The sequence below is a fragment of the Mustela lutreola genome, chromosome 11 (assembly GCF_030435805.1).
Source record: "Mustela lutreola isolate mMusLut2 chromosome 11, mMusLut2.pri, whole genome shotgun sequence".
In the NCBI taxonomy this organism is placed as follows: Eukaryota; Metazoa; Chordata; class Mammalia; order Carnivora; family Mustelidae; genus Mustela; species Mustela lutreola.
In genome coordinates this window covers 10454040-10480110 of record NC_081300.1, presented here as the reverse complement: position 1 = coordinate 10480110, position 26071 = coordinate 10454040, and the positions used below count along the sequence as shown (strand labels likewise).

Below are 26071 nucleotides of genomic sequence, written 5' to 3'. Positions count from 1 at the left end.
CCTTGACCTAGATCTTGGTGATGATCTTTTTAATCTGACACCAAAAATAAAAGCAACACAAGAAAAAATGAGTGGACTATATCAAACTAAAAAGCTTCTGCACAGCAAAGGAAACCATCAAAAGAATGAAAAGGCAACTTACTGAATGGGAAGAAATATTTGCAAATCATATATCTGATAATGGACTAATATCCAAAATATATAGGAACTCATAGAACTCAATATCTAAGAATAATATTAATAATAGACATAAGATCTGAATAGACATTTTTCCAAAAAAGGCATACAGATGGCCAACAGGTACATGAGAAAATGCTCTATATCATTTATCATCAGGGAAATGCAAATCAAAATCACCATGAAATATTACCTCACACCTGTTAGAACAGCTATTATTCAAAAGACCAGAAAAAACATGTGTTGGTGAGGACATGTAGAAAAGGGAACCCTGTGCACTGTTAGTGGGAACATAAATTGGTGCAGCCACTATGGAGAGAGCAGTGTGGTGGTGTTTTGAAAAATTAAATACAGAACTACCTTATGATCCAGCAATTCCACTTCTGGGTATTCAACCAAAGAAAATAAAAACACCTGTCAGAAAACAAATCCGCACTCACATGTTCATTGCATTATTATTCACAATAGCCAACATACGGAAACAACATAAGTGTCTGTTAGTGGATGAATGGATGAAGAAATGATGATACACACACACACACACACACACACAAATATTACTTAGCCATAAAAAAGAGTGAAATCTTGTTATTTGCAATAACATGGATGGACCTCAAGGGCATTATGCTAAGTGAAATAAGTCAGAAAAAGAAAAAAATGTATGATCTCTCTTATATGTGAAATATTATATATTTTCATATATATAAATCATAGGTGAACACAAAAACAGGTGAATTGTGTTTATTTCTGTTTTTAGTTTTAATATATTGAATACAAATAAAAATTTAAAAATATTATCATTTCAAATCATTACTGTGGTAGGTAGAAAAATGAATCCCCAAAATATATGTGCTCTAACACCCCAGAACCTATGAACGTACTGACAAAAGGGAATTAAGGTTGCGGATGGAATTCATATTGCTAATTAGCATATCCTGCGATGTTGACATTGTATCGGTTCCTCCAAGTGGACCTGATCTAATCACATTAGTCCTTAAAAGTGAAGAAGAGGCGGGCGCCTGGGGCTCAGTGGGTTAAGCCGCTGCCTTCGGCTCGGGTCATGATCTCAGGGTCATGGGATCAAGTCCCACATCGGGCTCTCTGCTCAGCAGGGAGCCTGCTTCCCTCCCTCTCTCTCTGCCTGCCTCTCCGTCTACTTGTGATTTCTCTCTGTCAAATAAATAAATAAAAATTAAAATTAAAATTAAAAAAAAAAAAGTGAAGAAGAGGCAAAAGCGTGGGTCAGAGAGATGACAGTATGTGTAGGATTTGACACCTTTTGCTATGTTGCAGGTGTGTGAGTTATATACAAGAATCAGAAAGATGCCTTAAGGAGCTAACAGTGTCCTTCACCTGACAGCCATCAAGGAAACAGTGACCTTAATCCTACAAACATAAAGAACTGAATTTTGCCAACAACCAAATCCAAAGAAATGGATTCTCCCCTGGATCCTTGAGAAGGGAACACAGCCCTTGAACTTAATATGGTGACACCTGTGACATTTCATTAGGATAATAATTTAAGACATAAAGCTTGTGGAAATTGTTATAGAAGCAATTAAAAGGAAACACATTACTGTTTCATTTGTATTTGACTTTTCACACTAATAAAAATAATCACACAGAATAATTAACAAATTATTTTATATAATTCTAGTGCTGTGCCAGTGCTAATATGCGATGACATCTGCATATATTTAACATATGCATAATTATGTTATAATGAAAATTCAAGACGTTTTCTACTTACGATCCTTAAATATAGGTTTATTGTCATTCACATCAGAAAGTTTAATTAATACACTTGTTGTTCCAGACAGTGCTCCAGGCAGACCAATCATATCTTTGGCTTGAATAATGACCCAATACTCATCTTGCAGTTCTCTATCCATTTTAGTAGATATTCTTATGACTCCTTTAAAAATGTAATAAAAATATCAATTATTATTTCATTATTAACCATGGTATCCACCTAGTTAAATTCCTAAGAATTCAATCACATAATCGTTCTTTTGACACATTTTAAAGCACTACAATGCGGTAGACACTGCCCTGAAGAAAAAATAATAATGATAATAATAAACACCAACTCTGCCTGGAGGTTAGAACAGTCATCGGATACTAAGAATACTAGCAGACCCTTAATAAAATACCCATGTTAATATAATCTGCAGGTAGGGAAGAGGAATATCTTATTTCTACCTCAAATTATTTTCTGCTGTCTTCTCTAACATAATATTAGTGTGCTACAATTAACTTTTCCCTTAAGTTTGAAAGAAGTTAATTATGAATAAATGTGTAAATTACAACCAAATTTATGCAAAAAATATTGTGCACCTGTGATGTTAAAGTCTATTTTAAGTCGTGGTATGTGAAGAAAGGTTTGTTTTTGACCAACAGTTATTCATAATCTACCAATAGAGATAAATATATACACATATTTTCAAACTCAAGATGGACCATAATAAATGTAATAAATATCAACTTTCTATAAAATTATTTACTGAAAAAGTAATTAATGATCACTGAAAAAAAAGAAAACTAGGAAAAATTCAAGGCGGTACAAAGGACAAGGGAATGCTGGCCTAAAGATTTTGGAACACTAACACGAACACCGAAAATGGCCAGTCCTCAAATAAGGCTGGGGAAAAATGTTCATTAAAAAATTGTGAGACCTATAAAAACAAAAAAGGGATGAATTAGACCATATTGTGATGGCATTTTAATTGTGGATTAAAGAGTTTTACAAGTATAATCTTTCATATGAATCACTGTAGGAAACGGTGAATGTATTAAACAGACGCTGCTAGAATCTACCTACGTTGGACTCTGGAGAGAATTGGATGTAAAGGTGTTGCATTTCTCATGTGGTTTTAATTTGCATTTCCATGATGACTGCTGAGGTTAATCATTTTTAATATGCTTGCAGGCTTTTTTCGTATATCAAATTTTAGTCAATTGTTTTAAGTGCCTTTAATGTATTTTTAAATTGGGTTTTTTCTTTTCCCAGTTGGTTGGTTATAATCTTTACATATGTTTTATATCTTATACACAAATGATTTTTGGTATAGATGGGGAAAATTCAATCTCTGAAAGTTAGAAAAATCAGCTAAAAGCCTAAAAAGAATTAAATGTTTAAAAGTACAATGCATTTATTTATTGAAACATCAGGTTTACTGTACAACATGTTTATAATAAGAAGATGATTTATTTTCTGACATCTGCTTACTTAGAATCCTGTTGAATTACACTTTATTTCATTCATAAATACCTGTTGTTGGTTCAATGGAGAAATATGGTTGGCCTTGTAGTAAACTGTACAGGAGACGAGCATTATTGCCACTTGAAGGATCATCAGCATCATTTGCTGTCACTTGGATGACTAATGTTCCTGAAGAAAATATAAATGGTAACAAGAAATTAAGACTGTGGTATCATGGAACAATGCATTCAGTTCTATAAAGCATTCTCTCCTTAGCAAGCAAGACGATGATACACATGAAAGACAAGCCCTCCTTATTCAGAATAAACTAGTTATAAAACTAGTATCATTCTGTATAAACAAGATAATATAGCCTCATGCAAAATAGCCCTAATTCCTCTATGCAATGTAGATTTTAAGCATGTAAATCTATGCTATAATGAAATATAACCATTAAATGATCCACTACAAGAACCATTCAGGAGCTTTCAAAGGTGTATTATTAGTAGAAGACTCAAAACGGAATTGGAAGCAGTTTACTTTAAAAATCATATTGTGGGACGCCTGGGTGGCTCAGTTGGTTGGACGACTGCCTTCGGCTCAGGTCATGATCCCAGAATCCCAGGATCAAGTCCCGCATCAGGCGCCCAGCTCCATGGGGAGTCTGCTTCTCCCTCTGACTTTCTCCTCACTCATGCTCTTTCTCACTGTCTCTCTCTCAAATAAATAAATTTAAAAAAAAATCATATTGTGACCTGTAACTCAAAAAAGTCACAGAATGTTGATAAAATGTTAATAAAAATTATTGAAATGTGCTTGAATTAATATCAAGTTTAGAGAGGCCATAATTATCTACCTAGTTTAATTCCCATCTCTAAAATTCTTTCTTACTTTGAAGAATTCTTTTTTTAAAAGTACAAAGCAAAATCTACCAGATACTGATAAGGAAAGTGTTCTCATGAAAATTCAGTAACAATCAATAAAACACAATGTAAGTGTTTGTGCATTTAAATTCCATTCTTAAATTAAACATATTTATTTAAAAATATTAAGCTTTTTAATCATCTTTATGTAAACGTGGAATAGCATTATGGGTCTTGTTGGAAATCTGCATTTATTGAAACATTATGTTCCGTGTCAGTAAGAATGGCAACATGAGCATCACAGAATCAAATAGCCTATGTGCTTTTCTTTATAACTAGCATCATTAATATTTTAATCACAAACTAATTATAAACTGAGACACTCTAAGAGAAAGCCCTTCTATTCCTCTGTAACAAAATTGTTGAAATTTTTACTGTGGCCCTCAAATGTATGTGATCTTTGCTCTTTTGTTTCAGTATTTTGTTAGTTACTTAACACTTGTATACTGTACAACCGCACAAAACGTAAACACCCTAGTTTCAAGCGTCTTACAATACATTACTTCCACTTGTGACAACACGGCTGGACCTTAAGGGCAGTATGCTAGGCCCAAGGCAGAGAAAGACAAAGATATCACTTACATGTGCAATCTAATAGAGCTGAGCTCATAGAAACAGAGGTTAACAAGGTCTTAGGGTGTGACAATTGAGTAAATACTGATCAAAGCCTAGAAAACTAGTTAGAAAACAAATAAGTTCTGGAAAGCTTATGTACAGCATGATAATTACAGTCAACAGTATTATATTGTATATTTCAAAGTTACTAAGAGAGTTTATCTTAATTTGTCTCCCGCCAACCTCCCCCACAAAAGATATGTGTTGAAGATGCTAGCTAAAACGAGGTGGTAACTATATATTGCAATATATAAATGTACCAAATCAACATATAGTAGACCTTAAACTTACACAACATTATATGTTGAATATATCTCAATAAAATAATAAATTAATAAATAATCAGCAAATAATAAAAGGCATTTCTGTAGTAACTGTAAACAGTTACTTCAAGAAAAGGATTCTTAGGGACTCTCAATTCAATCACTTTGTATTGGGTAAGAGTTGTTCTTTAACTCCCCTCTGTGCACACATTCATTTACTTTTTCTACGTTTCTTCTCCGTGTCTCCATTTCATTTCTTTCTATAGGAGTGCTCCATCCCTCGATTCCAGAACTAGACTACCTGTCTACTCTAGTTTCAGGAGCAAAAGTTAAAATCATTATATATTAGTTTATGACCAAAAGAAATTCTTACAATTAAGACTTTAGACCTTTTTACCTAGTACTTTACTAATGAGTACCAGGAAGATCATGAAAAGGCATTGACTCACAGATCACCCCATACTCGTTTATAGAAAAACAAGTTACAAAATTAGGGGTTTTTCCCCCCAATTTTTTCAAGCACATTTTAAATTGATGCTTCATTTACTTCTAAGCAGAACATACCCCTTCACTGTTCTAATGTGTCACTCCCTTGCTCTCTACTAAATGGAAAACCTAATATAAAATATTGTGGGTATTATTCTACATAAGAACATAATTTATACAGGCCCATCTCAAGCATACTTGTCAAATTATTTTTAAATGTTTATTTTCACAGGAGAAGACATTTTGAATTTTTGATTACTAAAATTAAAGGATGTTTTAACACCAGAAAATGAACATAATTTGTGGCATTAATGGCTTAAAAAAGAAAAATGTAAAACAAAAATTCTTATTAGATATATAAAATAGATCTGAAAATATTCTATTTTTATTTTCAGTAAAAACTCAGAAAATTAGGGAAAAAATGCAGCCTTCTAAATCTGATAAAGGACATTTTTTAAACTTTGACAGCAATCATATTTAATTATGAAGATTTAGAACTTTTCCTTCTGGAGTAGTTAAAAAGCAAGAAGTTTATTGTCACTGTTATGTTTTAAAGCATTGTATTGAACCTCCTAGACAATGTGAGGCAATGCCATGTATACCAAAATGAATGATTAAAGATGATGATGACAGACCAATGATTCATATATGATAGATGGATGGATAGTTGGATAGATAGATAGATATCAGCAACATTTTTTTTTTAATTACAACAATTATTCAAAGGTGACAGTATTTTTGTAAGAAAATCAAGCAGAATATACCTAAGAAAAGTTTACAGGCGAATATTAAATTAATAAAATTAGCAAGGTCGTACAAAACTCCATTTTGATGTACACCAGAAATAACACATTTATAAAATATTTCAATTAAATGCATAACATACATAACAAATAAAAATATCCAGGAACATCTAAGCAAAAATTATTAAAGATCTCTACAAAAAAACTAAAGAGATATTAATGATCAAAAGTGAACAAAAATACTGGGTTTATGAATTTGATGACTTCATAGAAATATGAACAAATTGATCCACAGTATAAATGCTATCCTAATCAAAATCCTAGCAAGTTGTATTACTGAATAAATTAAAAAGGTGATTATGAAATATGCCTGGAAATGCAAAGGAGCAAGCAGGCCAAGACGATTTTGGTGAACGACATCTGCAAGACTTGTACCAACAAACAGCAAGGCTTAGGACACAACCACATCAATGAAGACAATATAGTGTCAGTCCCTGGAGCAAAAAAAATACAATAAAACTGCCGAGAGGCTCAAAACCCAGAGAATACACATGTGGTGAGATATCTCCATGCAATGGTGGCACAGCTGAGCACTGGAGAATCATTTCTGTGAATGTTGTGGGCTCAACTGGATATCTCTAGGCATCTACGCATCTGTCTGTTGGTTATCTCTCTTTTGACCTAGGATTTGGCACCTGCTTCACACCTTTCGCAAAAATTGGTTTAAAATAAATTATAGAGGGGCATCTGGGTGGCTCAATGGGCTAAGCCTCAGCCTTTGGCTCAGGTCACGATCTCAGGGTCCTGGGATCAAGCTTTTTGCTTGGTGGGGAGCCTGCTTCCCCCTCTCTCTACTGCCTCTCTGCCTACTTGTGACCTCTGCTTGTCAAATAAATAAATAAATAAATACTCTTTTAAAAGATAAATAAAAAATAAATAAATTACAAATATACACGTGAAAGGCAACAACACAAATATAACAGAATAACAAAATGCGAAATTTTTTATATAACATCAGGGAAAAAAGACAAATGCCAAACTTCTTAATCAGGATCCAGTGATTGATAACCTGATATTCGTCTAAATTCCCAAATCCCTGTTGTTGTTAATTAGACATCCTCGTTTGTTCCTTTTTCCCATCCTGGATTGGTGGCTCTTACTCTACTGAAATGCCATTCAGTAGAGTCTTATGCATTTACTCAGTTGGTGTATGAAGCATGGTACATGCCTCACATATGAACCAACCTGCTTAGCCTCTTCATTCATTTCATCAACATTTTATTGTGCTCTCACTAAAACTGACAAAGTTGGTTTAGCCACATTAGTGGGTCAAAAATGAAAGTTTCTTTAATTATGTTAGTAATAAAGTTATTTCTAAAGGACAAGTGATACATATGTACATGAATGAAAATACTTTATATAAATTAACATTAACTATATCACCGGATAGATATTTTTCACATATAGTTTCATTATTTAGTCAGTTTTTTGTTTAATTTCGTTTTTATGAACAGTGCCCTGGGTTTTCACTAGCTCTCTTTTAGATTTAATCATGTCTTAAAAGCAGACATTTAATTCAATGCCCGTATGTCTCATACGCTACTTCTCACACCCCATGGAAGAGCCACGAGTCCGAAGTAGATGTCCCCCAAATTTACTCTGGCTTACTATAATGCACTACTAATAATATTTTTAAAAATAAAAAAATCAGGACCAAATGCTTTCTGGACAAAATACCCCCCCAAAATAGGATTAAGCAGGGCTGTCCTGGGTGAAACTGGAGATCTGATCACTATTTGTCACAAAATCTTCCTAATTTTCTCGGCTGTAATCTGATATTGGCCCCTTCCAAGGAGGGCAGGAGGAAACCAAAGAAAGAGGCAGACCATTCTAAATTGGTAGGTAGTAGTTGTATTGCGCAAGAGAACTTATTATGAGGCTTGATTTGGGTGTCTGTAAGACCAGCAGTTTTCTGGATCTGCCCACCAAGGCTTGAAAGTTACAGAGCCTCATGTAGCTTCTATTATTTATACCTTCCTGACTCAACACTACATCTCCATCTCAGATCTGGATGTGTGGGGCAACTTCTGAGAGGAACCAGGCTAGTGGAACCCACATTCCAAGGACAGGGGAGGGGCTGAGGAGCCTCTGATTTCTGAGGCCCAGCACACAGGTCAACTGGCAGTCACATCCTCTCAATGACCACCCCAAACGTCCACAACCTCGTGACCTGTTCTTACAATCTTACATGCTTCCTCTGTTCCATGATGTGGCCTGAGCCATCAGCAAGGGGCTTCATTAAAACGGAGGTAGCTCTTTTGTCAGCTATCAGGCTGCCCTGAAAGCAGGTAATACCGACATATACAAGAAAAATACAAATTAAGAATAATTCCCCAATCAGAGACAACTGTTTGCACCAAGAATCCTGTGATCTGTACCACTCATTTGCTAAGTCCCCTAAGCGGGGGGTCAGATCACTTGTATCTTCATGTGATTTAATAAAGATGACACAGTAACAGAGTCATGAGGTATGAACATACAACATTTGTTTGAATAATGTCACAGGCACCTCCTTCTGAGGCTCTAAGTGTCCCAGGCTGTTTTACTTTAGAGGGCAGCTTTTATCATCAGAGACATGTCAGCCTTCAATTAGGGGCAGACTTTGGTTGCTATCATCCAAGTCTTGCTGGGTGAATGTAAGGGCTTCTGTGTCAAGGTCAATGGGAGGAACAAACAAAACAGCCAAATGATTAAACTAGCAGGAAACAATATGCCCACCTGGCCTTGAGGAGAGGGAGGTCGGCAGCTTCAGGAGCTTGACCTGGCTGTGCATGCCACGTGTTTGCTGGGGGAAGGAAGCACTATCAGGAGTAAGGAGACGATCTGGGGGTGGCATATTGCAGAGCAGACCCCAAACCTCCTTCCTTCCTTCCTTCCTCACTCTTTTTCTTTCTTTTTCTTCTTCTTTCTTTTAAAGGACAGTGTTCTATTCCAGGGATAGTCTGTTTCAACAGGTCCAGTTACAGCAGGACAACGGGATCCCAGTGAGAAGTAAACAGTTTCCATTCACCCAGAGGGGGAAGTAACTAACTCACTTTGGGGGAGCATTTCATTGCAAATTCCGGTAAATAACTTTTCCTAGGTGTGATGAGGCTTGGTGTTCTCAGAAGCGTAGTATGTGAATTTGAAGTGCAGAATTTGGGGAATGGTGGTTTCCCCTGGCTTCTATACCTTTAGGGTATTGGTGCCTCAGCAGGGGTCCTCAGATGGGCATATGGAGCAACACTCTCTACTGGTTGGTCATTCCAATCTATGAAAGCCTGGGACAGTACTTTAGCCCACTTGGCCAAGGTAGTTGTACTTGTTAGTAATTTAATCTGCCTTATATTTCTTTTTCTTTTTCTTTTTTTTTTTTTTTTTTTTTTTTTTTTCTTTTTACCTACCCTGCTTTTTGGGCATTTTGCAGGAGATAGATCCTCCATTCCAAATCATGTTCTTTTCTGGTCTTGCATATTATGACCTTTGAAATGAGACCCTTGATCACAATCTATCTATACACAATGCTCAGTTTCCCTAATTTCCTAGTAGTGACAGCCTGGTTCACATAATGACAAGGGAAAGCATGTTTCCACACAAAACCAGGCATGTTTAAAATTCTCACTCCCAGGGAGGGGACCAATATAATCAATTTGCGAACCTGTCAACAACTGGAAACTCCACTGGGTGGCCCCAGACTCCTTTGGCAGTTGCCCTGGGCAGTGTTTAGAACACACATGACATGCTGTTACTGTATTAGCCAAGTCACTGTCTTTCAAGGACAATCGAGCATCCTTAGCAATAAGCCATCCTACCTGAAGTGGACATTCTTTTTATCTGCTGTATCTACTAAAAAGTCAGTTGCTAGGGAGAATACCCAAAATAGGGCGTCCGTTGCTAGACTGCCTTTTGGTGACTGAAGGGTTCAAAAGTCAGCATGTATCTCTGAGTTGAGTCATTATAGCTTGATCAAAGACAGCTGTATTGCGTGGAAATGAAAAGAGACCATATGATTAGACTCTTATAGTCTAAAGACCGTCTTAAGTCAATTTGTATCTATTCTAGCAATGAACAAAAGTTTAACTACAAAAATTTCTCTCAGAATCTTTTTTTTTTTTTAAGATTTTATTTTAAAGTAATGTCTACCCCCAGGACAGGGCTCAAACTCACAACCTGGAGATCAAGAGTTGTGAGCTCTAGTGACTGAGTCAGTCCAGGACCCCTTTCAGAAGAGGAATTTCTCAGTTTACTTGTTCCGATAATAAACATACAAATGTAGTATTTAATGCTATAATTCTGGGTTCTATTATTACATCGATGGTTGATATTGTTTGCTATATTACTGCTGAGACTTACATAAACAGAAATTTCAAATCAGTTTTGTCTTTTAGTTAGATTCTGAATTTTGTTTTTAAAGATTTTATTTATTTATTTGACAGAGATCATAGGTAGGCAGAGAGAGAGGAGGAAGCAGGCTCCCCGCCGAGCAGAGAGCCCGAAGTGGGGCTCGATCCCAGGACCCTGGGATCATGACCCAAGCCAAAGGCAGAGGCTCAACCCACTGAACCACCCAGGCGCCCCAGATTCTGAAAAAAAAAATTTTTTTTAAAGCTTTTATTTATTTGACAGACGGAAATCCCAAGTAGACAGAGAAGCAGGCAGAGAGAGAGGAGGAAGCAGGCTCCCCACTGAGTAGAGAGCCCGACGCGGGGCTCGATCCCAGGACCCTGGGATCATGACCTGAGCCGAAGGCAGAGGCTTTAACCCACTGAACCACCCAGGTGCCCGATTCTGAAATTTTTAAAGCTAGTTTTTGTAAAAGGACTTTATGAAAAGTTTAAGACAATATTTGACTTTACCCATTTTTTGTCAGCAATACTATATGGTGAAAACTTATTATTATGTAGGTTACACGTGATGTAAACTTGTACAAATTCTTGAGAGGAAAATCATAGTTTAGTAGCCCAAACTATGGGAACTGGGTACTGCAGTTTGCCGATATACTTCATTTGTTTTGACACAAGCTATGAAATCATTATAAGATAATGGTATATTAATATGAGATAAAATATTTATTGGATATGAGAAATTACATATAAACTATGCTTTCTGTGGCATTGTTAATAAGTGCTAAAACTTACAAAACAACATGAAATTTTTAAAGCTCAAAAGCATTACTGACAGCAGGAATATGATTTCCCCACACATTAGACATAGTCTCCCACCAAAAGTAAAATCTAATGTAAGAACAGTGTAATTTCATCAATATTGATTTATAAATGGATTTTAGTATTAACCACAAGTTTTACAGAAGACTGACTGATTCTCACTTAAATGTTAAGTTTAATATTAGTAACAAACTTTATTAAATGATATCTCATATTTCACACTGAATGCTTTATCTTCTTTCTAGTGATTATGGGAGATATCCATAAAAATGTAAAACAGTGATAAATTTTGATATGCAGACTAATTTAGATATCCTGCAGGCAATAGAGAAGTCAGCAACCTGTGACAAAGACATTTTGTATGTAAAGTTTCCACTCATTATAGAATACTAAATAAACAGTGTGGCCTCTAGTTTAATATATGTTTGAATGCCAAGATCTGAACTGTAGATTTCAAAATGATTCATTTATTTTAGTGTGTAACGTTTTGGGTGTTAAGTTCAGTGGTAAAAATATTAAACAGGCTTTTCTTAGAATGAAGATATAAATTGTGAATAGGCTAGCTATTTTTACATGCAGTTTTAGTACAAGTATGTTTTGACTACGTTGAAGCAAATTTATTGAGAGGATATTGGATTGTGTAATGGTCAAGTTTAAAGAAGCCCAAATTAAATATTATTTTGACCTACACTCTGTGTCTGTGATTTTTGTAACATTAAAACATATATAAATATTGGGTTATTTAGGGGCATCTGGGTGGCTCAGTGGGCTAAAGTCTCTGCCTTCAGCTCAGGTCATGATCCCAGGATCTTGGGATCAAGCCCCACATCGGTCTCTTCGCTCATCAGGGAGCCTGCTTCCCACCCTCCCCCCACACTGCCTCTCTGCCGGCTTGTGATCTCTGTCAAATAAATAAATAAAATCTTAAAAAAACATACATATATATATGTATGTATATTAGGTAATTTAGTAAATTATAATTTTATGCAATAAAATTCATGACAGAAATAAGGTTTTAATCTGTGGATCTGCTCATCCTTTCACACCAGGCACTTATTTTATTAGTGAGGATCATTATTTATTTACAGGGACCGATTAGCACATCTCTCCGGTGTTTATATTTGATATTCAATTATTTTACAACCTAGAACCTCCCAGCAAAACTCAAGAAACAGATGATATTTTCCCACTTGTCATCTTAAACGTGCAAAATATTTTTCAACTTTTTTTGTTTTTTCTGTCTACCATCACCTGAAAATTAGGTCATTCTTATTCTTGTGTTGTATTTTTGACACCTCTACTTTTCATAATGTGAGAGAATCTATGTCAGACAGATGGACTGTGTTTAAGAAAGCAAACAATATGTTCAGAGAAAATACAAAGAGTAATCCATCCCAAACTCAGTCACATTCAAGTCATATCTCCAAAGACAGAAGTTTCATAAAATATAATTTTCAAATTTGATGTATTTTAAGAAATAAGGATTTTTATATTTCAGATAAGTTTCTGCTAAGTGTTGATGCTTATTAAATTTATGAATTCAAAAAGTGACATCTAAATTTACATGTACTTTACATAAATCAAATTCAATCTCTTCTTTTATAACAGGTGACATATTATTTTGATGGTAAATACTATTAAAGTGAATTTCTTTTTCTTCAAGCTTTAACTGAGATACAATTGATATACAACATTGTGTAAGTTCAAGGTACACAACATGATGGTTGATACAAATATATTGAGAAATGATTACCACAATAAGGTTAGTTAACACCCCAATCACCTCATATAATTACAATTTTACCTCGTTGTGGTGAGAACAGTTAAGATCTACTATTTTAGTAACTTTCCAATATGTAATACCTTAATGTTATTATTATAAGATCTTTATACTTTATTTGACTAAAGTCGTCTCTCATGTTTGATTTGCTTCTGTTGAACCATCCTTGCATCCTGGAGCTGAATCCCACCTGATCAAGGTATATGATCTTTTTAATGTGCTGTTGAATTGGGCTTGCTAAAATTTTGTTGACAATTTTTGAATCTGTGTTCACTAGAGATACTGACCCATAGTTTTCTCGTGGTGTCCTTATCTGGTTTTGGTATCAGGGTAAGGCTAACTTTGTAAAATTAACTTTGGGAGTTTCCATCCTCTTCAAATTTTTGGAAGAGTTTGAGAAGGACTGATATTAATCCTTCTTTTAAATCTTTGGTAGAACTTACCAGTGAAGCCAATCGGTCCTGGACTTTTATTCGTTGGGATGTTTTTAGTTACTGAGTCACTCTTACGAGTAATCTGTCTGCTCTGATTTTCTGTTTCTTCACGATTCAGGCTCAGTGGGTTATATATTTCTGGAAATTGAAATGTTCCTAGAAGTTCTGCACTGGGAAATTTTACAATTGAGGAATCACTATTCAGAGACTATCTGCAGCACTTTAGGTCAACTGTGTGCTCAACGGACTCCCATAAAGCCGCCGTGGGTTTTATAACCACCGGTATCCTCTGTTCATCTCCCAAACCTCATTTCAAAATAAATCTTATGTTTATAAGGTTTATACATAAATCTTATGTAGTTTTTTGCCCATCCATGCACTCATTTTTTTAACTCAGTCATCAAAAACTTCAGGTCCTGTGTGACTCCTAGCCTATTAGACCTTATATTTTTGTGTGGGAGAGAGATAATAATTTTGTAATTCCAGACTAATGAGTGGAAAGACAATATTTCATCTCAATTCTATTTGGTAGCTCTAGTATTAGAAGTAATTGCATTTTAAATATAAATCTTATCAGTAAAAGCACACTATAAATGAATATGTGTTTTAATAAGCAACAAGTAGTTTTCTTGGTTTTCTCTTCTGATGACATCCTCAAATGGAGATTCCTTTCAGTACTCTACCAAATTCTACATGCAAAGTACAGACTCAAATATAATAACTGGTATTTGACTATAATACAACACACAATATTTAAGACAACAGAGAATAAAATGTTTGCATCTTTGCTTTGTAAAGGATAAGAATGGTGGGTAGGGTGTTTGGAAGCAAGATTAACATTCGAGAACCTATAAAATGGCATTAATATGGAAAGAACATGAAGAATTAAGTATATGTTCAGGTAAAATAATTCATATTATTCATTATTTAAATATTGAGATTGAGGAAAACAGAAAAATCACACATAATATTGATTGGTTTCTTCAAAGCAAAGCTAATAATTCAAGGAATGCTTCAGAGGGAAACCATCTACACTCAGTTGACAGAACAATGGGATATTCTTCTATCTCCATATAAAATAACATTTCTGACAATAGCTGACTATTGTTCTCTTGGCCACTTAACTTGCACAGAAAGGAATAAAAAGTGCTTATTGATTTTAGTATGATTCCATAAAATGCCTGAATCCAGACTGGCACTCCCACAAGTACACAGATTAACTAGGTTGATATATGCATGAACCTTGAATTGCAAAGCAAAGAGATCTGTGCTAGTCAAATACCATACAGAACAAACCAAAGTTTTGTGATGTCTGCTGAATCAACCACAGTCTTGTGGTCACACTGATGCCACGATGCAAAGACCTCGTCCTGCACATACTGCAATCTCCTTGTGGATCCACTCTCCAGCTCCACATAACAGAGTATCTCATAATAGAGGACCTCCTCCTCCTATCAAAAATCCCACCCATTTGCTCTCAATTAGTGCCTTTGTCTCATATCTAATGGATAGAAACAAGCACTTATTAACTGGTTTCTTATCAACCAAAGTGTTAACTTAATCTGAATCTATCTCCTCTACTATTGTTCTAGATTCCATGGGTCCTTTCCTTCTCAAGAATAGTTTTCCATCAGTTATAGCCCCCTGATTTTCTTCCAAAATACCCTTCTTTTGGATCACTGCCTATAGTATATAACAGTGCTTTTAAAATTCCCATCCTAGTAAGTGCTTAAATAATGATCATAATAATAAAAAATCCTATTTATCTTTATCTCTCTCTACCTAGTGTCCACATGTCTATTTTCTCTCTGTAGTATAATATCTGTTAAAGTTGGCTAAATTCACTGTAACCTCCTCTTCTCCATCCATTCATGCACTAGAATAATCTCCAAAATATTGCAGTCCCATTAATTCAACCGAATTTCTCTTACCAAAATCACTAGGAGCCTTCAACTTGCCATATCAAAATCACTATACTTTCTTCATTTAATTCAACCTCACAGCAGCATTCCAGATAGCTGGCAGACCTCTTCCTTCGCAATATCTCTTTTCATGTTTTCTATTTTTCCTACATCACTGGTCAATCTCAATCATTCTAAATTACAAGTCAATCCCCTTTTGCTTAACAGTCGACTCATCCTGTTCATTTTTCTCTTTTCTACATACATTCTCTGCCAAGGCATCTCATCCATGGCCATGCCTAAATGCTTGCTATTTGACAATAACTCCCATATTAATAATTAATATATGCCATCCTCATCATACTGTATGGGAATATTTTCCTAGAACATGACATGATTGGACTCTTTGTAAACAACTTCAAATATCATCTCCTAAAATGTCCCACTTCCTCCAGTCCATTAGCATCATACCTTACCCAAAATTAACACTTTCATACACACAGTATCAAATATCACCTTATTTAAAAATAGTTACTGCTTGTGTGGTATAACTAAAACATAGGTTTCATACAAGCAATTACCTCCAAAATTATATTTCAAATAATATTCTAGTAAATGTTAGGTCCATAAGGTATGCTATTTAGGAAAAAAGAGGAGTAGGAGGAGGAACTCAACGAGGAGGAGGAAGATGGAGTGGAAAGAAGAAATGTTTCGCTGCTTAGCTACCAAACAGAAAAATAAAAACGTGTCATTTACATCTAATGATTATTGGTCATGATACATATTCACAGTCGAATTTGTTTATGCTATAAAGACCTATGTTCTGAACACATGTAGAAAGAAGTCTTTAAATTGCTTCCTGGAACCTCTGGCACAAATAACACATTGTATGTTAATAAAAAAAATTAAAAAAAATAAATTGTTTCCTAGAATATTAAAACACAAGAATCAGGAAAATATACAACAGAATATACATCTTAGATTTGGTGGCTAATAAATCAAATGTTTAGGCAAAGAAAATTTGAAGTATGTTAGCATAATTTAAAATGGCCATTATGGAACAGAATTTATCACACTTAAGTAAATTTTATTAACTTAATTTTAATATATATTGAGCTATTAAAATTTTCTGTCTCAGTGAGTGAACAAATTTTGCATAGCCACACCATAATTTCCTCTCTATTAGAAAGACATTTCTGATTTTCAGTGCCTTCAGTTCTTATAGCTTATGGAAAGCACTTGCTTCTATATGCAATATATTTAAAATATTTATAAAAATAACATTGGAATTGAAAGGAACTTTGAAGATAAATACAGTTGCACAGAAGTGTTCAACCACTTTGTTTTTAGTCTTTATGTTCCATGATTTTGATGCAGAGTATTTGTGTCTTAAAAATTGGTCTTCTACTACTCAAACATGCATATTTTTCAGGATGATCTTATGTGTTTTTAAGATACAAGATTATATCCTGTTTTGGAAAATGCATTTTATACTGGAGAAACTAATAAGTGAATAAGCTAAAGAATTTTATAAATCACTAAAACATACATTTTTTTAAAAGATTTGTCAGAGAGAGAGGACAGAGGGAGAGGAGAGACAGCATGAGTGTAAGGGGAGGATGTCAGGCAGAGAGGGAGGGAGAAGCAGGCTCCCCATTGAGCAGGGAGCCCGATGCAGGACTCAATTCCAGGACCCTGGGATCATGACCTGAGCTGAAGGCAAACACTTAACCAACTGAGGCACCCAGGCATCCCTAAAATGTACATGTTTAACCCTTTTTTCTATTGCCTTGAGGAATGAGATATTTTAACAAGACAAATAATGTATTAATATACAGTACTATTGTTTATAAAATTTAAATAATCATCTAATTTAAAAAAAATATTTTACTTAATATGTTTGTAGAAGGAAGTACAAGTGTTGAACTTTCAATAATTCACTTCCAAAAACATGAGCTCAAGATTTTAAATCTGTCGTCATTGTTAATATATCTTTGATGTAAATTAATATGCAATACCTTCTGGAGACATCTCTGGTACAATGGCCTCATAAGGTTCATCTAGGAATTTGGGTTCATTGTCATTGATATCCGAAACTCTGATGACAAACTCTGACTCGGGTTCCACAGCCCTTCCGGTAGTGCTGTCTATTACCTGGGCTCTTAGAGTGTAGAGGGATCGTTCCTCTCTATCAAGCTTCTGGACGGCATATATGTCACCTGTTCTCTCATCAATGACAAAAATACTTCCAGCTCCAGCTCCCAAAAGCTTGTACTGGAAAGAGTTGTTTCCATTGTCTAAATCAGATCTTAGCTGCAAGTGCAAAGAGGGATAATTAAGTTTCCAAGACAGGTTTAAACGGACAAATCAATTTTAACGATTTTATTTTCATGTCTGTTAATTTTTCCCCAAGTTAATAACTCCATGTAATTTCCACAGTATATCAAATCAGGTGAAATATTAATTTTAAGATTAAATTCTATCATCAGAGAAGTCTGAAATTTCAATGTAAATCACTACGTAAATTTTATTACTCTAAATAGATTATTCTAATTAGAAACTATAGTAATTGGAAAACAAAGTACCTTCCATAAATTCTGCACAACAAAACTGGTTCAAGTTTACTCTATGACTATATTCTTGGTTACTAAAACCGTACTCTCAAATATTTATATTAGATTGGGATGTAGAGACAGATAGGAAGATAATAATCTAGGTAAATTTGAACAGTGATGTTTTATCTCTAGGCTAAAAACACATAGGAAACCCTGAAAATATTACCAGGAAAATAAGAAAGCATGTTGAGAAGATAATGAGAGCCTCACCCTTCCTTATTGGCATTTATAACATAACAAAATCTACAAGTTGCTTTATATATGATTTCCCAATAAATCCTCATAACATCGTGAGATACATATTATTATTTATTTATAATAAATTTATTATTATAAATAATTATTTATACAGAGAAAGAGAGACTGAAAATTTTTCAAACTTTTGCAGAGTCATGGTTTTTATATAGGTTTATGATTTAGACAACAGGTCTGTCTGACCCCAGAGATTCCACTGTTCTGAGTGTTGCTAAATTAGATCTATTGCTTTCCAACAAATTCAACTCAGTCCTCAAATGCATCTTTTCTTCTTGTGCCCTCATTATTTTTATTTTTTAAAGGCAAAATAAATTTGTTCATTCATAGTGTTAATGGAATTTTGAATTTTATATATAAAAACAAGGGTTATTATGATACAGGTAACATTGGTTGTTTGGGTTCTCATACCTAAATTATTTTTACATAAAGAGAAGAAGTATGCCATAATCCCTTAATTATTGTGAATCCATAGTTTTGATTTATCATTTATGAATATGTCCTTCTTCGAAGTAAGAGCTTCTCTGAAAATTTACAAAGCTAACCAAAGAAATAAAATTCTAAACCAATTCATAACTTTTCTGATAGCTCAAGGTACAATGGACTAATTAATATATTCCTCTGTGACTGGGTAGAATATCTGAAGATATCTAAAATAATAAATTTTAATAATTTTAATAACATGTTGAATAACACTACTATTTACTGAAAGAAACAGATTGGGAATAATAATAAAGAGATAATAAAGTTATAGCTCTTTTCATCTGATAGCTCTTCATTACTCATAAGATAAAACAGAAGGTTCCATGACTCACTAATAAGAAACTGAGGGACACAAATGTCCTTTCCAATAAGTATATCAAATGAAAGTAAAGGGTGCCTATGTTTTTCAAATATCATTTTGATACAGTTTGAAAGTTTTATTAAGTATTAGAATGAGATGATAAATCAAATTAGGTAATGAATAAATGTATTCCCAGTATATATGCACAGTATAATTTTCATGGATCAGTAAGCCTGATCTCTTTAAGATATATATATTTATTTATTTTTTTAAACATCAGCCTCTTAATGTCACAAAATACACAAGTTAAACACATTTTAATTTCATGAATTCCGTATTATGATATTTTCTGTATTTCTATTAAAAATATTTTTTTCAATTAGGCAGTTACTATTGGTTTGGCAAATCAATATGCCTTTAATTTTTTACTTAATTGTGCTTTCCAAACTTAATCCCTGTTAACAAATAGTTCAAAAAGAAAGTCATCTGGACACATCAGCTACATTTTATTTTTACCAGCTCTTTAACTACAGCACCTAAATATTCATTATTACTGTCTTTTAAACCAGTTATCTGTATGTTATTTAAGACTAATGACATTGTTTTAGGCGAAAACATCTGTTAGGATACTTTTGTAAGTATTTTTATGGAAAGAAAAAAATAGGCAAAATCAATCACGATGTGAAAGGAGGCAACAGGAGATGTGCCCGGAGCACGAAAACAAAAACTAGAAAATGTGACAGTCAGCCAGGGAGCTAGTCTCTGCTCTGCTTGTACTGATGCGCTTCCCTGTAGAGCCTTATTCACTAAAAGTCACCAGCCTCTGTTAGTCTGTCACCGGCTCATTGATGGGAGAGCATACGGGGCTCTGTGGAGTTCACTGTAAAGGTGGCTACAGAGACTCAGTTAACTAGCACACGCTTAACCAAGGACCTCGTCTTTGCCATCCTGCCTCTGATTTACCTGCAGTCATCTTCGAGAATAAAAAGATGTGAAATTGCCTCAAAGCAGGCACACGCACATACACAAATGTTTGAAATCTGTTTGCCTAAGATCCTAACCTGAGCCTTCGGTTGAATATACACATATACATTTGCTGGATGGGACAGATGAACTCCTTTGGAATCTGGACATCACGCTAATGCTGCAGCTCTCCTGAAAGGGCTAGGAAAAGGGAGTTAATGAATTTTGAGTGCTTCACCCTTTGGGCCCAATTAAATTTTAGTGCCAGTTAATTAGCGGTTAAACTTATTTCAGTCCATTCATCTAGAGAAAGATCCTTACAGAAGAGGACACGGTATTGTAATTACCTCTGTTTAAAGAAAATTGAATAATAATAAAAACCAAAAACATAAATAGGGAATGTTCTATCTCATTAGGGAAATTTTAAAAATATATATATTCTTATAAAACAGAAAAAATAATTATTCTTTATACTTCATAATCAAATGAAGTGTGTAGGCTCTTGAAGCTACTTAGCTGTAAAAGGGTTTGGTATTAATCTGCTTCATGAAAAATTAATGATGGGTAAATCAACACCTACTGAGCATAATAGAAAATCAGACTAAATGCTGTTGGTAAACGTTATTATTCTCAGTATGGTTGCTTTGATCCATTACCAAAAATAACACCATCAAATTTCCAGATGTTGATAAATGAGGGCGGTATTTTCATAAGGGAGACAAAAGTAAAATTTCAAAGTCAGAGCTTTTCTTCTTCCTCAAGTTTTGCAAATATTTTAGGTGCTTGAAAATCTGAAAGAATTAATTAGGCTGATGTCTGAAGCTTTCTAAGGGTTCCACAGAGAAAATGTAGAATTATCAAGTGAGTTAAAACTTCCTCAATCCATCCATTTAGAGTTCTGTAATGTTATTTCCTGTAACACTTTCACAAAACCAGTACCTGGCCAATGTGATAATTAGTCTCGTTCCTTTCCTCTGGTACAAAAAACTGGTTCCACATCCAACCACGCTTCACTCGGAAGTGAGAACCCACGGGGTGCCCAACTTCCTCTGTTGTAGAGATTTCTGTTGCTGTAAAGCAAAGCCATATGAGAGGAATTCCCAAGATAAAAGGTAGCAAGAAGCAACAATTCATTCTGCTCTTTGGATTCCAACTGGTGTTGTTCAGAGGAAAGTGTAGTTGCAAACAAAAACCGTATTTTCCTTTATAATCTTTTTAAGTCTTAGGTTTCTTTCATATTCCTAGGGAACAAGAAACAAACAAAATTTAAATAAAAAATAACACTTTCTCACAAAATTGCTACAGTAAGGGTACAACTTTTGCATTCATAAAAACAAAACAACAATACACACATAATATATCTTCCAAGCTGGCTATATTTTGTTATATTTTTGTTATATATATTTGGTTATAGCTCAGCAATAATTTGAATGGTATAATTAAAAACTTCTGCTCAAGCATCGTCCATTTTAAGCTATAGCCATAAATTTGCCTGAAGGTTGAAAAGTTGGTCTGGCAATCTCATTGATTGATAAGTGACACTGAGATAGATTTTTTTGGTTTAATTTAACCTGCTTACATCTTCTATTCTATCTCGGTAAAACTCAACAGTCAAGCCAGAGGAAAAAATGTGATCTTTCTTCTTTTTCTAAATAGCATTAAGTCTCCTAATCCAATTTCCCAAGTTACAGTATTAGATAAACAAAATGACAATTCAGTTTGAAATCTGGGGGATTTAATAATCAGTTATATTGATGTTATAAAACACTCTATGAATAGAAAACCCATGCAAGATATTTGCCATTTTATATTATGAAAGATATGAAAAGAAACGTTTTTCATCTTAACAAAGAGATTATGTTATTTTTAGAAAATAAATACAAAATATAGTGCCGGGGTAAATATGGCTGTTTATAACATATAAGACAGAGATAAAAGATAGCCTCTATTATCAAAATACTAAAAAAGAAACTTCAACTACTGAATTTTGCATGTAAAACTTTCCATTTAACTGATACTTATACCAACTCCTTTGAAATGACTGGTAATTCTCACCCTTAAAGAAAATTGAATAGCTTTGCATTTACCACATTGACATAGCACTTCCATATAACCAAATTGGGTTTGTTTGTTTGAGACTCACGAAGACAAATAATTTTGTCAGGTATGTAGTTTAATACTACATGATCAACAGAAAAGCCAGAGTCCCTGTGTCTGTTAGGAGTTTTCTTTATGATCTCATTTTGAATCTTCTCCACACATTTTTGAACAACCACCGAGAGATATTTTAGGTCTCTGATTCTTGTTAGAAAAAGTCGTTAAAAAACACCTAATTAAGAAAGAACAGGTTGTCATAAATGGAGATATTGTGGTGCTTCTGAGTTCCTTTAAGCAGATGTTTTCTTTGTTATATATTTCCTTAATGAAGGCCATGAAGAAATTCAACTGAGGTGAAAATTAAAGATGAATTTCATTCTTATGTTGAATATTTGAAACTTAAATATCTGTTGTTTAGAAATTGCTAAAATATACCTTTTGATAGCCAGCAAATAATGAAAATATTCAGAATAAGTTCAGTTTCTTAATGAGGAAGTTATTTTGTATAAATATAAAAAAATATCACTACCAGTGGTGTGAAGTGTAAATTACATTGTTGGGAAAATGCATTTATGTCAATTTTATATTATGATATTTTCATTCATCTAGGAGAAAAATGAGAGGTTTTAGGGAAGATACTGTTTTAGATTAAAGTTATTTAAAACACACAAGAACAAGTGTAAAATAAAGACATTGCTTAGAACTTAATTTGTACAAACGTATTTTTATGTTTACATTTTTTATGAATTTGTGGCAATCCAATATGATAATTCAGTACCTTGAGATGACAGAAAACATTGTGGATTTTGTTAGTTATAGAAGTTTCTTTGTGGTTAAAAATAAACCTACTTTTGATCATGTATACTGAAGCATTTTGGTGTCTAGAACTTTTTTAAAACATTTCAAAAATAGTAGGAGCTCAGGTAAAATCATTGAGGCAAAGGCTTGATAATTAATTCTTGAAATTGGGTCATGAACATTTGCATGGCTATTATTTTATTCTTCACTTGTGTTTAAAATTTATAAATTAAAACAACAACAAAAATAACAATTTATTTAGTATTTTTAAAATCAATATGGTGGACAAAAAACACTAAATAATTTAATTTAGTGATGCTACTAATGAGAACACACACACACACACACACACACACACAAACACACAAACAGAACCCCTATATGGTGCTGATGAAACTGAAAAACTTGACAGCCATTTTGAGGAATAGTTTGGCCAAATCTACTGTATTTAAAAATTAGTTGAATATATAAACTAACAGCTTTTTTTTATTGCTTTATATCTAGAGATATTCTCAAATTTTTCCACTGTGAAGCAAACATAAATTGGGTTAATCAGAAATATATATATATATAGAAAAATAAAGTTTAAATCACAGTACTATATGATACCAATTACAAAGTGTTTTAAAATTACAAGATGATGTCATAAGAGACTGTTGTCATACATAAATTGTGTAAAGCAAGTCTAGAAAAAGAAAAGTGATACACAATATTTATTATGGTAATTACCATGCTAGTAGGAAGAGAAATTGGTTTAAAGATTGAAGTTTAGAAATATGTCTCATTTTTCTCCCTCTAAACAATCTCAAGTAAATATGTCAAATAATAACACTCATTAAATCTGGGTGATTTTTCTACCATATGTTAGATTTTTTTTTTTCAGATAAAGTACATGACTGAAATATTTTGCAATTAAATTTAAAATTAAATGTTAAACTATCATTATTTTATAATCCTAAATGATAAAACAGATAGGAGACCCTTTTATTTGAACCTCTTAATATAAAGATACAAGAATGAAATGGTAGCAGTAGGTATTCCTGAACTATGAAATATTATGGCTTTGTTTATACTTTTCTAGATCCCAAATTGTCTATAATGGTCATACATTTCAGGGTAAGGGAAAATGTTTCAAATAATCGTCCACTTCTGATTGAAGAGTGTTGACAGCTGTCAGCAGTGCCAGGCTGAGAAATATTCAGGGAGAATCTGGGCTAATACGGAAAAAGGCTATCAATTAGTACGTCTGAAATGGGCCCTAGAGAAACAAGCAGTGGCATTTCCAGCCTCCATCTCCAGTCCTGTCAGGTGAATGTATGGAGGAAAACTTGCATAATATTTCAATATGGGAAAAACGCTAATACTGTGTCTCATGTTGATTTGTTTAAATTTAATCTCATTGCTCATAACTAGGCATAAATATTAAATATTTATATATTAATATTAAATAAATATTTATTTAAATATAAATAAATAAATATTAAATATTTAATAAAATGGTTTAATATAAATATTAATTATTAATATAAATTTTAAATAAAATGCAGTGTGAACTACATTTCCTTACATATCTTGAAAATATATATATTTCAAAATATATAATGTATAAAAATTAAGTGACATTGCTATTAACACAAAATTACAAAATAAAATAATATTAATATCTGAATAGCACTATTATAAAATACATCAACATATTATGTTCAAATAGGATCACATAATTTTAATATCAAAATCTGTACTTTCTCTAATGTATTACTTTCACATATGAAGAAATTTATATCAAGACATTTTAAGTGACCTGTCCAGTAGCACATACTTATTTACCAGTGGAAATTAGACTGGAAATCTAATCTTAAAGGCATGGTGTGTTCACTGTGTCTTACTGAAGAAGGAAAACATGTAGATGTCTAACACAGTCCATGGCACTTGTCATTGATAGTTCTCCTTATTTAAATATATAGAAATTGCATTTGAACGTCTGGACCAGTCTTGAAATTAGATATAATAAAATGTTTTCTATTATCTCTGTTTAGAACACATTTTCCCCCCTTGTTCTAAAGATTCTTGAGGTTAAAAAAAAAAAGCAAGAATGAGTCAGAACAATGGATTTGGTGTCTGTATGGAAGAAGATAAAAGTTGTAGCTCGGAAAATGTGGATGGGTTAAATAGAAAAACTTAATCCTATTTGTGATCTTTTTAAAAATCAAGTGATTAAGTGGGTAGAAGAAGAATCAATGAAACAAGATGGGATTGGGAGGGAGAGAAACCATAAGTGACTCTTAATCTCACAAAACAAACTGAGGGTTGCTGGGGGGAGGGGGTTTGGGAGAAGGGGGTGGGATTATGGACATTGGGGAGGGTATGTGATTTGGTGAGTGCTGTGAAGTGTGTAAACCTGGTGATTCACAGACCTGTACCCCTGGGGATAAAAATATATGTTTATAAAAAATAAAAAAATTATAAAAAAAAAAAAATCAAGTGAAACTTGGCAGCCTCATAGAATGACAGCATCCATAAAGGCTATTAAATGGCTTTCTCAGAACACTAACAGGAAATACAGAAAGAAATGCTCGTGGATATAGCTTGTATACATAAGTGAGAAGAAGCAGTACCTCCAGACCAAGATTTATATTAAACCATGGGCCAACTCTTTCTCCGTAGATGTGGAATGTAAAACATCTTTCTCTGTCCCATTTATATGCATTCGTTAAACATGTATTTTACATATTTACTGGCACAAATAAAAGCACTGTGCTACAGCTAAAGCAATAGGAGGTCAGAGTGTCTTATGTAGGAGCTCCTCAAGCCCGCATTGGCTTTACGGCCTTCCC

At 33.7% G+C, this 26071-nt stretch overlaps 1 protein-coding gene across 1 annotated transcript in view; it reads right to left on the bottom strand.

The window, feature by feature from the left end:
• CDH19 (cadherin 19) overlaps positions 1-26071 on the bottom strand; it is a 96418-nt gene that overhangs the window by 52866 nt on the left and 17481 nt on the right. The window contains exons 2-5 of the mRNA XM_059140272.1: positions 21282-21583; positions 17747-18041; positions 3449-3568; positions 1928-2092 (exon numbers count right to left, since the gene is read on the bottom strand). Coding sequence (XP_058996255.1) covers positions 1928-2092; positions 3449-3568; positions 17747-18041; positions 21282-21476 — 775 coding nt within the window. The 5' untranslated portion in view covers positions 21477-21583. The remainder of the gene's footprint in view (positions 1-1927; positions 2093-3448; positions 3569-17746; positions 18042-21281; positions 21584-26071) is intronic.